Source organism: Taudactylus pleione, unplaced genomic scaffold (assembly GCF_031769625.1).
Source record: "Taudactylus pleione unplaced genomic scaffold, aTauple2 ptg000705l, whole genome shotgun sequence".
Classification (NCBI taxonomy): domain Eukaryota; kingdom Metazoa; phylum Chordata; class Amphibia; order Anura; family Myobatrachidae; genus Taudactylus; species Taudactylus pleione.
In genome coordinates, this window is record NW_028285107.1 from 419,824 (window position 1) to 433,884 (window position 14,061).

The 14,061-nt window shown below is 44.0% G+C and overlaps 1 protein-coding gene across 3 annotated transcripts in view; it reads left to right on the forward strand.

The window, feature by feature from the left end:
* The window catches only part of LOC148477620 (beta-1,4-galactosyltransferase 3-like), a 60,890-nt gene extending 47,055 nt beyond the window's left edge, over positions 1–13,835 (forward strand). For all 3 annotated transcript variants that reach the window (XM_088456451.1, XM_088456449.1, XM_088456450.1), the window contains exons 5-7: positions 5,719–5,841; positions 7,410–7,514; positions 13,149–13,835. In XM_088456451.1, the coding sequence (XP_088312577.1) occupies positions 5,719–5,841; positions 7,410–7,514; positions 13,149–13,317 (397 nt within the window). In that variant the 3' untranslated portion in view covers positions 13,318–13,835. The remainder of the gene's footprint in view (positions 1–5,718; positions 5,842–7,409; positions 7,515–13,148) is intronic.
* The last annotated feature ends 226 nt before the right edge of the window (positions 13,836–14,061 follow it).

Here is a 14,061-nt window from a genome sequence, read left to right on the forward strand (position 1 = left end):
TTTTGCAGTATTTGAAAAACATTTAATTTGCTCACTTTTGCTGTTGAGTACAGATCTCAGAGATTCCATTTTGGTCCTGTCTACTACGTAAGTTTAGGATGTTGAGATTCAGAATAGGCTGAAAGGACCCATTTTCACTTCCGAACCAAAACAGGCTGGAGTGAAAATCTGTACTGGAACTAGGATTGTCACAATGTGAGTAATGTCTGAATGGCTAGTCTCATGGACTGGCACTTTACCTTGTCCACAGGTAGACCTGTAATAAAAAAAACATATGGGTGGTATTCTGAGGGGCTCAATGACATATCCCTAATCTGTAACGCCCCTCACCCAGCAATCTAAAGTGTAATTATACCACAGATCCCGATACGGAACCAGGCAGGATCCCACCAACGTCTCTACCAGCCGGGCAGATTGCCAGACATGGAGAGGTTTGATGCTAACCCGTCCGCTCCTTAGCAGACAGACCTGTATTCTTCTATGCCACCCTCTGTGAGAGGACAAGAAGTACTGACTCGACCCCTGATCTCTTCCTTTGCCAGCAATGCAAAAGGAAAGGACCAAAATGAAGAGCCCCCAGCTTTTATCAATTTAACAGTAGACAGAAAGGTTGATCCAACTGGGGGCTGTGTAAGACCACCTGACAAGGGCAAGTACTCCAGGCTTTGATTCGGTTACCACATGTTTGAGACAGAGGGCTTGGAGACTCTGCCTCCTCACTGATTACCACCCCCACCCCCACCTCGACATGACCAAGCACCAATGCAAGCTCATTCATCATGTAAGTCTAGTGCCCCCTAGATGATGACTTACAATTGCAGCCAGCTGGAAATCTCAAAATCCTCCCTCTGTCACCGCCATGATAAACTATCGCTCGGGCAATGTTCCACAGTTTTTTTTTCTAACTTTTCTCTTAAGAACTTTTTCATGCTCTGATCCATTATATCACCGATTGTAGTTCAGCTGGAGAATCATAGGTTGGCCACGCCTGGTATAAAGGGTCTGCATCCCCTATGTCACTTTCCACCCCCCCCCCCCCCCCCTGGGAACAGTTTTGAGCACGTTGCAGGAATTGGTACAGCATGTGGCACCTCCTCAGCCCACACAGTATTTCAGAAAGCTCCAGGCCGGTAATGCCACCTACAGATGTGCCCAGCTAGTTTGTTGCTCCATACAGCCATGTAGTGCGCCATGCATCTTGCGCCACACAGAAGCCTTGAGTCGCGCCACACAGAATGTTTCTTAACGGAACGTGGTGTAGAACTGGAAAAAAGTCATAACGTGTAATACAACTTTTTGTCCACCAGGTGTCACTTTTCCTAAACTACACAGCACATGCGTCAGTGTTCCAATGCATTTTCTGTATCACCGTCCGATGATTGACAGAAGCTGTAATTGGGTACACTATAGTATAGCATTTTGGTCATGGAATCAGTATACACCCATACTGGCTCACAGAACATAGGCATGCTGCATATCATTTTAATCAGCAGAAGCTGCTTAATAAGACGCATTTTAGGGTACAAAGATGCATAAAAGACGCTCGGCGCTACCGAGCCACACAGCACTCCTGTGAATTCTGTTATGGCATGACGTGACTCGGTAGTGCGAGCGCCTGTTATGCATCTTTTTACCTTCAAATGCATCTGAATCATACAGCGAATCGAATTGATAGCACAAGCAGCTCCTGCTGATTAAAATGATATGCAGCATGCCTATATTCTGTGAGCCCGTTCGGGTGTATCCGTTACACTAATAGCGACTATAACACTTTAACGTAGTGATTTGCTTGCTCACAGAACATAGGCATGCTGCATATCATTTTAATCAGCAGAAGCTGCTTGTGCTAATAAGGCACATTTTAGGATAAAAAGACTCATAAAAGACGCTCAGCGCTACCGAGTCACACAGTACTCCTGTGCTATGTGTGGAGCAACTTGTAGCGCATGGAGGATAGATATATGTTGACACATCTCTATTACTGTGCTATTACTATTCCCCATGAGGTTATGGAGAAACTGATAAGTGCAATGTGGGTCTATTCTGATTGTTTTGTCTTTAAACGCATATTGCTATATGTATGCACATTACATACATTGTGTGACTACGGGTGACACTGTGAGCTGCTTCTTACTGTTACATTTATTTACTATTGTGAACATGATTGCCCTCTTAATTGCTGTCCCTTTATTTGCCATATATTTGTCCTATAAGCTCCTGTTGCGCTGCCCCGGCCAACTTTCACGTCATGTCGGCATACATCATCATCATACATAATATTGTCACGTCTACCTATCTCCCGCTTCATCCTTCTTCAGTCCATCCTAAATTCCACTGCCTGCCTCATTTTCCCCTCCGCTCCCTGCCCCCCTTTCCACTGTCTCCCTATTCGACACTGAATCAAATTGAAACTCCTTAAATGCTTTCCCCCCCTTATTTGCTCTGCTCAGCCAGTGGTGGCCTTTCCCCCCTCCTTCCTCCGTTCCTCCGGATAACCTCCTCTCACTTCCCCTTTCAGGACTTCTCCCATATTCTGGGATTCCCTGCCGGATGACCCAGTCTTTTGATTGTTCTCCCAGCCTTTAAACGTGCCATTCTAGGCATCTTGCTAGCCAGATGAGGCTAGCAGAAGAAAGCTCAGGGGGACATACCAAATGATTCTGCAGGCCTTATACGGCCCCCGGGCCTGAGGTTCCCCATCCCTGCTATAAACTGACTATTTCACACCTTATCCTAACCCTCCAAATGTTTCACCTCACTGCACTACTCCTCACAGCCTTTTTGTGTCCCAAATGCTGTTAGAATGTCTTGTTGCGTAATTCTGCATTATCCTAATGTCTTGTTATGTAATTATGGGTCTGTGACTTCTTGTTTACTGTTATATAGGTCTACATTGTTCACGGTGTTCACTGTGTACATGTGTAATCCTGTATGTTGCTAATGAACCCTTATGGTGCCTTTACAAATACAAGAGAATAATAGCAACCTCCCAACAAGGTCAGTGCGTAAACTGGGACAGTGCGTTCGCACCAAAGAAAAAAGTTTTCCTATGGGACCCTGGTGCTGTGAGCTCATAAAGGAGTGTGCCTAGTGCTGCTAACACTAGACTGTCTCCACCCCACCATGGTCTCATAAAAACATCCCCCAACTTGTCTCATTCATAAGAGGCAGGCACATGTATGGTACTTGCTTGTGGCAGTAAGTAGAACACCCCTCCCAGCAGCTGGGACAGAAGATCTGATTGTTCAAACAGTTCAATAAAATGTGAAATTTCCCACCTATATTAGCATAGTTGGGAGGTACAGTGTGTATCGTATTAGCTGAAGTTCCATATAGGCTGCAGTACCACATACCGGACACTAGATGTCCCTGCTGTTTTACATGGGTACAATACACTGTCGTCTTTTATATAACTCTTGGTAAAATTAGATTTGTACAGTGCTCCCTCTTTATACCATACCGTCTATAATGTCACCCTCACTTACCCACCAGGTGTAGTATTTGCACAAAATTGCACTGCAGTCTAATGTTTATATATCACACACTTTTTATGATACTGCTTTCACTATAAGCTAATGTTATAAAGAGGGAATTTGCAAAAATATACTACTATAAAATTTAGAAGTAAAATTATACAACTATAAATTAGTAAGTTATTGGCTTGATTAAAATGTTATCTTGGCATTAAATTGTACACTCGATGTTCATACTGGTTGAAGCATTATAAAGGTTGGTGTATGCAATAATTAATGAACAACTTTGGAAATTGATTCCACATTGTACATCAGGGAGCACAAGATGAGATTATAAATTTACTAGCACAAGCCGCACACAGAGGGTGCACCTAGACCAATCCCCACACAGTCTTCGCAGGCCATGTGATTCTCATGCATCCGTTCTGCATGCATTGAAAGTATATTGGTTTTTCACATAAATGGCAATTCTGCTAAGCAACGTCACATTGATCAAAATTGCCACATTTTTTTAAATTAATCCATCTTTAGTAGATTGGATAGTTTGCAGAATTAACTAATGATGCCGGTGTTGGATGACTTTAACCTCTGTTCAAAACTGGCATTTAATGTCCTCCCTCTGAGCATGCTGGGTAAAGGGTAATGTGACCGGGCTCACAAACTTGCAGGACTTGAGATGCTTTTGTTTCATCTCCTGATGGAATGATAACGCAGTTTAAATATCTCGCCAGTGCTGTTATGCTGCTACAAGTGTCTGTCTGTACACCTTTTGGCTATATTTATGAAGCTTCTTAGCGAGTCTGACCTCAAAATTTAAAGCGTCACTAATATTAAATGCAAAACGGGCTGCTAAGTCTACCCCTCTTCTGTGTTTCTTTGGAACTGCACATCGATCTGTACTTCGCAGCGTACATCAATTACATGATTCATTTTGGAACCTCTTGGATGTTCCTAAGCTTTGTTGGATGGGAGCAGTAGGTGCAAATTACATATCAAAATTAGAATTTGTTGTACGATGAAACCCGTCTGGCTTTTCGGTTGCACAGCAAACCTATCAAACACGCGAATGCATCTCCAAAGTTTTCTGCTTTCATACATGCAAAGCACAATCGATCCCTATTTGCAGGAGGATCAAAGAATTAAATCTACAGTTTCCAGTTTTTGTCTCTTGTCACTGCCTTTTCATGACTTCTGTCTGACACTGATTCTAAACCTGTCTAAACAAAGAGCATGAATATCCATTAACAAATTGGTTAGATATGCAGTCAGCAAGGTCTCGTTCCGCCCCTCTGTATAACTCCTGCATAGGGCTGGGAGTCTGCTGAGGACATGGAGCGAGCCTGCGAGATCTGATGTTATGTGACACTTACGTTACTTGGAATATGCACAAAGGTTGTCCTTTGTTCTTACAAAGCTGATCTCCTGTACTGCGATTATCCTGAGACAATGCTGCTTTTTGTTTTCCTTTAGCTGGCTCAGATATCGCGTGTTCATATAATGTACGGTGCGCGTGTACAAAAACTACAGCTATTTCGTTTTCACCATGAAAGACGTCAGAGACCAAACAAGAAGTATTATCTACTAATGAACGTAATATTATAGATAGAGAGAATTTGTGATTCTACCCAATCTTACGGGTCATTATTTGTAGCCACATTCAGGATGGCAAAGGTTAGAGGTCCCCTAGGACAGATCGGATGATGATAACTCGTTAGAGAGCAATAATATTTATCTGTCCGTTCCTGTGCCAGCTTCCGCTATAGTAATGGAAAACTCCTCGGCTGAATATGAACTGCCCCTTGTGTGTCCAAATAATCGAACTACATATAATGCTTTGGGTCTTACTTCCAAAGGTTTGCTTACAGCAGAACGCTGGTGCCAAATATAAGATCTACAATTCTTATACAGATCATTTTATGCTTTAAGGATTTGTGGATTTGTTTTTTAGGGAGGGGGGGTTCGTTTGTTTTCTTTTCCCCGAGACAAGTTTGTCTTTAAGTGAATCCCCCTTTGCAGAGACCACATGCTACTACACACATATGTCACATATATATATATATATATATATATATATATATATTTTTTTTTTTTTTTTTTTTTGTAGCACCTATGCAGTGACCATATTTGCTATAGCAGATTTTAAAGTGTTTCCACTACACACAATAAATCTGAGAAAAGAGCTTACAATCTAAATAACATGGACAACAAATTACTGAGTATACTAACCAGTAATGCTTTCTCGCAGCCTGCCTTATTGGAGATACTTCGGAGGAGTTTCTGCGCTAACGCCGGACCAGTTCATGAAGATTAATGGTTTCCCCAACACATACTGGGGCTGGGGTGGAGAGGATGACGACATCGCTTCCAGGTAGGAGATTAATTCAAGCCAGGCTGACGGATCTGATCTGGGAAGCCATGTTAGCGATGTATGTGGGTAATAGCGTGTACAGTATAATGTTGCAATGTGTGGGCTTTTGACATAACTAAATATAATTTGTTTACAGATGTATCCTCAAACATCTAGCCTCAATGCGCCATGTGGCGCCAGACTGTACAAATGTCGCACATCAAATTGATCAGTGCAAGTTAGCAATGCCGTTTTGTCGCACCCAGTTTTTTTTATTTTTCTGCGAATATGATTCATATTTTGAGCGAGAAAGACGCTCTGCGTGGCCAAGTCGCCCGTAACCTGGCGCACTGAGAGGGGCTGTTTACTGCGACTTGAGCAACAGTGTATGAGAGCACATCGTACAAATATATAATAAAACCAATTAAGTACAATGACCTCCTACGGCAAAATTCTGTACAATAGGCAGCTACTAGCGGGTGGTCACTCTACCATCTCTCGTCTGGTGTAGAGTCGAGGACCGTTCCTTGGAGGGAGTTAAAGGTGGGGCTCGTGTCTGGCTTGCATATACCCAAAGATCGGGGTGTGAGGCACGTAGAGCAGGAAAGGACAGGAGGATCCCCCTATGTGGAGTTTTTATAACCAAGATTACTTTCTAACAAGTATTTCAGCAATTTATTCAACCACTCGTTGCTCATCATAATATCACTATATTATAGGGGAACTTACATTTGTTTGCTTGAGATATAAGTGTCACGGCCAGGGTATTTCAGCATGGCGCTAGGCGGGTGTTACCTGTGAGGTCATTGTGGCGCGGGCTGTCTGGTGGCGGAGCTGGTGTCTGGCGGGGGGCTTTGGCTGCGCATGTTGTTGTGCGGCCCTGTTGTCACTCTGCGCTGGTGAGGCCTGGCGGCGTCTCCGTTCCATTTGGCATGGGCGCCGCCTTCTTGCCTTCGGGCCATGTGATGCGGCTGGCCAATCCTGGTGAGTCACATGTTCCCTCCGGCCAGTAACAGCACGGCATGGGGTATTTAGGAAGGGTCAGTGCCTTCCTTCTTTGCCAGTGCAACGTGTATCTCAGCCTAGCTGAGAGGGAGTTCTCTGTGCTTATCCTGTTCCTGTGAATTCGCTGTCTGCCAGTCTGCCTGTCAGCTCCTAGCTTCCGCTGGACTACCCCGCTTCCTCCATCACCCTTGCCCATACCTGAGTGCCTGAGCCTGTTGACATCCTGCTCATTGCCTTAGTTCACTACCTGCATACCTGGCTATTATTTTCCTGCTTCACTACCTGCATACCTGGCTGATTATTTTCAGTCTCACTACCTGCACACCTGGACAGCTCTAATTGTTTCTATTTGGACATTAACCCATTACTCCCACCACAGAACTCTTGTGCACATTTATATATTCCTTGACTTTTATTTACTGCTATAGTTTGTCTACTCAAGCACTTATTAAAAAACCTAGTTTTTTATTCAAACCCGCTTCTGTGATGGCTCCTGCTACCACCCCGGGTCCACAAACAACCCAGAACATAACAGTAAGATAACTAATCAGCGTCCTGTCACATTTTTATATTTTCCCTTCTAGGATTCTTCTGGCAGGACTGAGTATCATACGAACGCCGCTCAGTATTGGACACTACAAAATGATCCCGCATGGGCGAGACTCTGGCAACGAGGAAAATATGAACAGGTAAAATCGGCAATGCTGGAATGTAGGCCCATCACCTAAGCACTAAGAAGGTGCCATTGTATCCTCAGGTCTAGTCATCGGCATAATGGAGAAATTAATCCTGTAGTAATGCAGGTACGGCCGGGGTTTAAGTTATGTGCAGCCATGGCCAAAAGTTTTGAGAATGACACAAGTATTGGTTTTCACAAAGTCTGCTGCTTCAGGTTTTCTGATGGGAATTTGCATATACTCCAGAATGTCATGAAGAGTGATCTGATGAATTGCAAAGTCCCTCTTTGCCATGACAATGAACTTAATCCCAAAAAACATTTCCACTACATTGCAGCCCTGACACAAAAGGACCAGCTGACATGTCAGTGATTCTCTCGTTAACACAGTTGAGAGTGAGGACGATGCTGGAGATCACTCTGTCTGATTGAGTTAGAATAACAGAATGGAAGCTTTAAAAGGCGGGTGGAGCTTGAAATCATTGTTCTTCCTCTGTTAACCATGGTTACCTGTGCAGTCATCATTGCTTTGCACAAAAAGGGCTTCACAGGCAAGGATATTGCTGCTAGTAAGATTGCACCTAAATCAAGCATTTATTGGCATCAAAAACTTCAAGGAGAGAGGTTCAATAGTTGTGAAGAAGGTTTCAGGGCACCCAAGAACGTCCAGCAAGCGCCAGGACCATCTCCTAAAGTTGATTCAGCTGCGGTAACAGGGCATTACCAGTGCAGAGCTTGCTCAGGGATGGCATCAGGCAAGTCTGAGTGCATCTTCCCCTTTCAGATTCTTTGGGGCATCTGGAAAAACGCTTGTCTGCTACCATCAGTCCTGTGTCATGCCAACGGTAAAGCATCCTGAGACCATTCATGTGTGGGGGTTGCTTCTCAGCCAAGGGAGTGGGCTCTCTCACAATTTTGCCTAAGAACACAGCCATGAATAAAGAATGCTACCAAAACAACGTCTAAGAGCAACTTCTCCCAACCATCCAAGAACAGTTTGGTGACGAACAAAGCCTTTTCCAGCATGATGGAGCACCTTGACAAAAGCGATAACTAAGTGGCTCAGGGAACAAAACATCTAAATTTTTGGGTCCATGGCCAGGAAACTCCCGAGACCTTAATCCCATTGAGAACTTGTGGTCAATCCTCAAGAGGCGGGTGGACAAACAAAAACACACAAATTTTGACAAACTCCAAGCATTGATTAGGCAAGAATGGGCGGCCATCAGTCAGTATGTGGCCCAGAAGTTGATTGACAGCATGCCAGGGCGAAATGTAGAGGTCTTGAAAAAGAAGGGTTAACTCTGCAAATATTGACTCTTTGCATAAACAATATAATTGTCATTAAAAGCCTTTGACACTTATGAAGTGCTTGTAATATTACTTCAATATATCATAGTAACATCTGATAAAAAGGTCTAAAAATACTGAAGCAGCAAACTTTGTGAAAACCAATACTTGTGTCATTCTCAAAACTTTTGGCCATGGCTGTAGTGTAAGGTTCTGTGCGCCGTGTACTGCTTTCCCACACAGCCAACAATCACTATGCTGTATGTATATCACACCGTCCTCTCCGTGCTACATTACATTTGCTGTCTGGCCGTACCACATGTGCCCATTCTATATTCTTTACCATTTTTCTGGTTTTTGTTCAATTGTATGTAGATTTGGAGCCCCAAATTCCTGTAGACCTATAATTCCATTACAATACACATTTCAGTTCTAATGGCCTGTATAATCACAATATGTACAACGCATTTGTCTATCTCTGACTGGAAAAGGCATATTCCACTATGCTGCAGTCTATCTTGCCTTTTCATTCCTGTCCGTTTTGGCCTATTTTCTCCTCCACCTCCTCGGGTTCCTGACTTTATATGTCCTGCCTGGACGTGACTGTAGGAGACTTCCTGTATCTGGCATGCTTCATATACCTGCCTTCCATCGTCCGTGTACTTTTCTCCCTAGTAGCCATCTTTGTGCAGCCTTGTATCCTCTCTGTTTGCCGCGGGTGTAGTAGGTTATACCGCACGGCCGGCGGTTCAAATCCCGACAGTGGTGAAGATCCTGATCGCTAATAAGGTAAGTATACTAATCCTATTTTCCCCCCTAACACTCCCTTAGGGGTGCCTAACCCTAACGCCCCTCTAAGTGCGACCTAATCTCCTGGGGGGGTGCCTAACTCTAACGCCCACTTCCCCTAGCCGAAATCTAACCCTCCCGGGCAGGTGCCTAACTCTAAGTCCCCCCAGGAGCCCTTCAGCCAGCAGTGCCCGGACAGGTGGGTTTGGGGAGAGTGGTGTCACAACAACAACAGGTAGACCGCCGTAGAGGGAAGTAGCTAGAACTTTGTGGACCCCGTAGCAAGGGTCCACAATAACAAGTCAGTGGGTCTGGGTGTCTTGCAGGATAAGGATGGCATCATCTCATAGCAGTCTGATTGAACCCAATCTACACGCCTATTGGGGCCCATCCATCAGCGATGGATTGCCGTGATTCTGCGATGCGGCATCGCTGGACATCAGAAATCCAACATTTTGGATTTTCCCGATTTGACGATCGCGATCAAAAAATGATCGCGATCGTCAAATCGCCGACATTTAACATGGAAAATGTCTGCGATCCGGCGACAGATCGCAGAACATCGATGGTGGGAGGTCGGCGTTTCCCATCGCATCACCGGATCGCAAAATCCAGGCTCTGATGTATGACCACCTTAAGTCAGCAATACATGCTGGAGCTTGTAGTTCTCCAACAGCAGCAGTGTACTACCTGATCACTGCTTGTGATGCTATTAACCAGATTCCAGGCTTTAATCAAGCTCTGACCTGATTACCGATTGCCACACAGACGGCCTCCAATACCCAGGGTCAGGCTTCAGTGCAGCTTTGTGGAAAAGGAGTAATTATTGGGCAGTGGTATACACGCTGCACAAAGTAAATATCACATTTGGAAGTAAAGAACAAAGGTTACACCTAGGAATGTTAGAGGAAGACCTGATAATGCCTACATACTTGTGGCCAGATCAGTGTCTCCGGAATTCCCTGGGTATCACTGCAGATCACGTGTTCTAGATTATTTAATGGAGTATTTCAAACCTCTGGTGCATTTCAGGCACTGATTCACAGTTGGGAGAAGATCAGACCAGGAGCTTTATACACCTTGGTAACACCATGCTGCACTGCAGGGGGCAGATGTAACATGTGCAGAGAGATTGAGTCGGAAGGGGCGTGATCAGCTTAATTCTGAATGTCAGTGCCAAAACAAGCTGCCCAGTATTTGTGGGCTACATGGAAAAGCATGCATTCCACCCCCCCCTCCCTTCTTGCAGTGCAACAGGGTTTGTACTAGGGGCAAATTCAATATCAGAATCAGGCCCGATATGCACAGAATTAGACCCTTAGGGACCCTGCATCCACAAATGAGGGCATACATTTTCACTCCGTGCAGGTGTGCTTATTAAGTTGTGTTCTCAAACATGGAAATCCTTAAAACATGGCATTAACCCAGACGCCTCTGCTTTATCCACATTCGCACATTAACTACACAGTATAGGGCAGGGTTTCCCAACCACGGTCCTCAAGGCCCACTAACAGTCCAAGTTTTAAGGATAGCCATAGTTGAGCACAAGTTTAAAACAGGTGGAATGGCGCTAAATGCACATACGAGACTTATCATGTATAAAATACATAAACCATTTATTAAAAATGTATATGGATAAAAAGTAATGGTATCCAAAATAGTGATAACATAAATTAGATACAAATCATGAACGCTCTACGTCAGCTGAACTCAAGAAACATAGATGCTGAATGTGTCAACCTCCACATATATTGCAATGAAACAATTACAACATTACAAGTGTGGTGTCTGTTCAAAGAAGAGCGTCTTACTTTGTCGACACCATTTATCTTTTGGAGTATCACATTGATGGCAAGTCACTGTTACAAGGCAGCCGCTGGTAAGTACATAACGATATGGGTACCCATATATCAAATGTTCAAATAAAGAGCAAGTGGCAAATAGTGCAAGTGTTAAGTCACCAGCCGTATATGTGAAATCAAGCTGACAGCTGGTCCGTGTCAGCAAATATAGCGGAGACACCGCTCCGGTCTGTTGGCTGATCGTTATAGTTACCTGCCTCCCGGCAATGATGGTTTACCTCTCCAGGTTAAAGATGCGGTATCGGCCTAAAGGTGAAGGGTTGACTCTCAGCTGGAGGGTGCCGTGGAGTAAGTGGCAATCCTGGTGCAGACTCGTGTCTGTGTTGTAAAGCTGTCAGCTGGTGGTTCCCGACAGCGAGGCGGAGCCACCGCTAATGTTCACTGGCTGGTAGCTGTGGCTGTCTACCTCCCGGCAGTGTGGATGACACACTCCAGAGATGTGATGCGGCGTCGGTCTTGCTAAGCAAGGCTGAGTCGCAGCTGAAGGATACCGCAGGGTGGATGCAGTCCCGGTAAAAGCTCAAGCCAAATGTGAAACGGGAAATCCGTGTAAAAGGGTCAATCCAAATGGCTGGGTGAGCCGTGTAACAGTGTAGCAAACTGGTGGGGAATGGTCTCTGTGATCCTTAACGCGTTTCACCGCATGCAGCAGCTTTTTCAAAAAGGAAGAATTTATTTATTTGGACATTTGATATATGGGTACCCATATCGTTATGTACTTACCAGCGGCTGCCTTGTAACAGTGACTTGCCATCAATGTGATACTTTGTCGACACCATTTAACGTTTGGAGTAAGACGCTCTTCTTTGAACAGACACCACACTTGTAATGTTGTAATTGTTTCATTGCAATATATGTGGAGGCTGACACATTCAGCATCTATGTTTCTTGAGTTCAGCTGACGTAGAGCGTTCATGATTTGTATCGAATTTATGTTATCACTATTTTGGATACCATTACTTTTTATCCATATACATTTTTAATAAATGGTTTATGTATTTTATACATTATATGTCTAGTATGTGTATTTAGCGCCATTCCACCTGTTTTAAACTTGCAGTTCCTGGCACTTATTGTGCTTTTTGGGAGTGGTGGCATACTCCCAGGTGGTGTTAGCTGTCTACACAATTATTGTCATATTAACTGTTCAACACTCTCCTTTGGCGCTTGATCTTTATAGTTGAGCACAAGTGACTTAATTAGTACCTCAGTTATTTTGATTTAACCATCCATGTTTAAGCATGGATATCACTAAAACCAGGACTGTTAGTGTGCCTTGAGGAGCAAGGTTGGGAATCACTGGTATAGGGATTGCACCCGGACGTTTGCTTTAAATTTGCTGGCACACAGGTTGCCACCACTAGCAATATTCTATTTTATCTCTCCAATAAATGTTTTATTAAACGCATCTGTCCCTGTAACTGTATCCATGGGTCTCTCCGACGTGGTGGTTTCCATTTCCTCTATGTTGATTTAATATCTGCAGATCATTTACTGCGGGTGTTTGCAATGTGCTTTGAACACTCTGAAAATTATCCTTGTATCCAAAGACGTTAATGCGTTTAGAGTGAGTACAGGGGTGTTACAGACTCTGCAGTCCCCCAAGGGTTCGAGGCATCCTAATTTCCTGTACCGTGTTGAGAGCGCCCTCAGCATGTGGCATTGCGGGGCCTCTTTAATAAGATAATTTTCTTTTACTCCCTCAGGGATAGTCACTTACAGAACACCGGAAGAACCTGGAGAGAAGATGGGATGAACTCTCTGGAGTTTCATCTGCTTTCCAGAGACAAAGCTGTACTTTATACCAACATTACCGTGGACATTGGTGATGCTCCCGCCAGGATTCTTAAGACGAAGAAGTGGACGTTACTTTAACTCTAATCTAATGCTCAGACTCTCGCACTTTCTGCCAACAATGTGACCAGATGTTCTTTCATGAGACTAAAGACTCCCTGGAATTGTGCGTTACCACAAGCCTGCTGGGAGAGTACGTCCTTTGCCAACATCCACAGAGGCAGCCATTTTGTGAGCTGATCCCATATTCCGATGCCATATGCGAACAAACTAGGGCCAGAAGAAAGAGGTCAGTCAGAAATTGAGCAGTCTACATTCAGAAGTTCAATGGTGCAGAACACAAGATGGCTGCCTCCGCTGTGTGGAGTGTTAACAATAATCCCTCTAGTGCCCATAGAACGCTGGTTGGTGCTACTCAGTATGTCAGGTTGGAGAATTCTTGTGTCTCCATGATTTATATGAGTAATTTGGAAATTTTGTTGTAGATCTCCCTGAAATCAAACTCAGAACTGTGTTAAGTGGCCATTTCATGGTTAAAAAAAAAATAAAAAATTGGGTCGCACGACGCAGGACCTACAGTCAGGTCCATAAATATTGGGACATTGAAAGAATTTTCAGATTTTGGCCTCTATTCACCACCACAATGGTTTTGAAATGAAACAAACAAGATGTGATTTAACTGCAGACTTTCAGATTTAATTTGAGGGTAATTACATCCAAATCAGGTGAACGGTGTAGGAATTACAACGGTTTCTATATGTGCCTCCCACTTTTTAAGGGGCCAAAAGTAATGGGACAAACTAAACAATCCTAAATCTAACATTC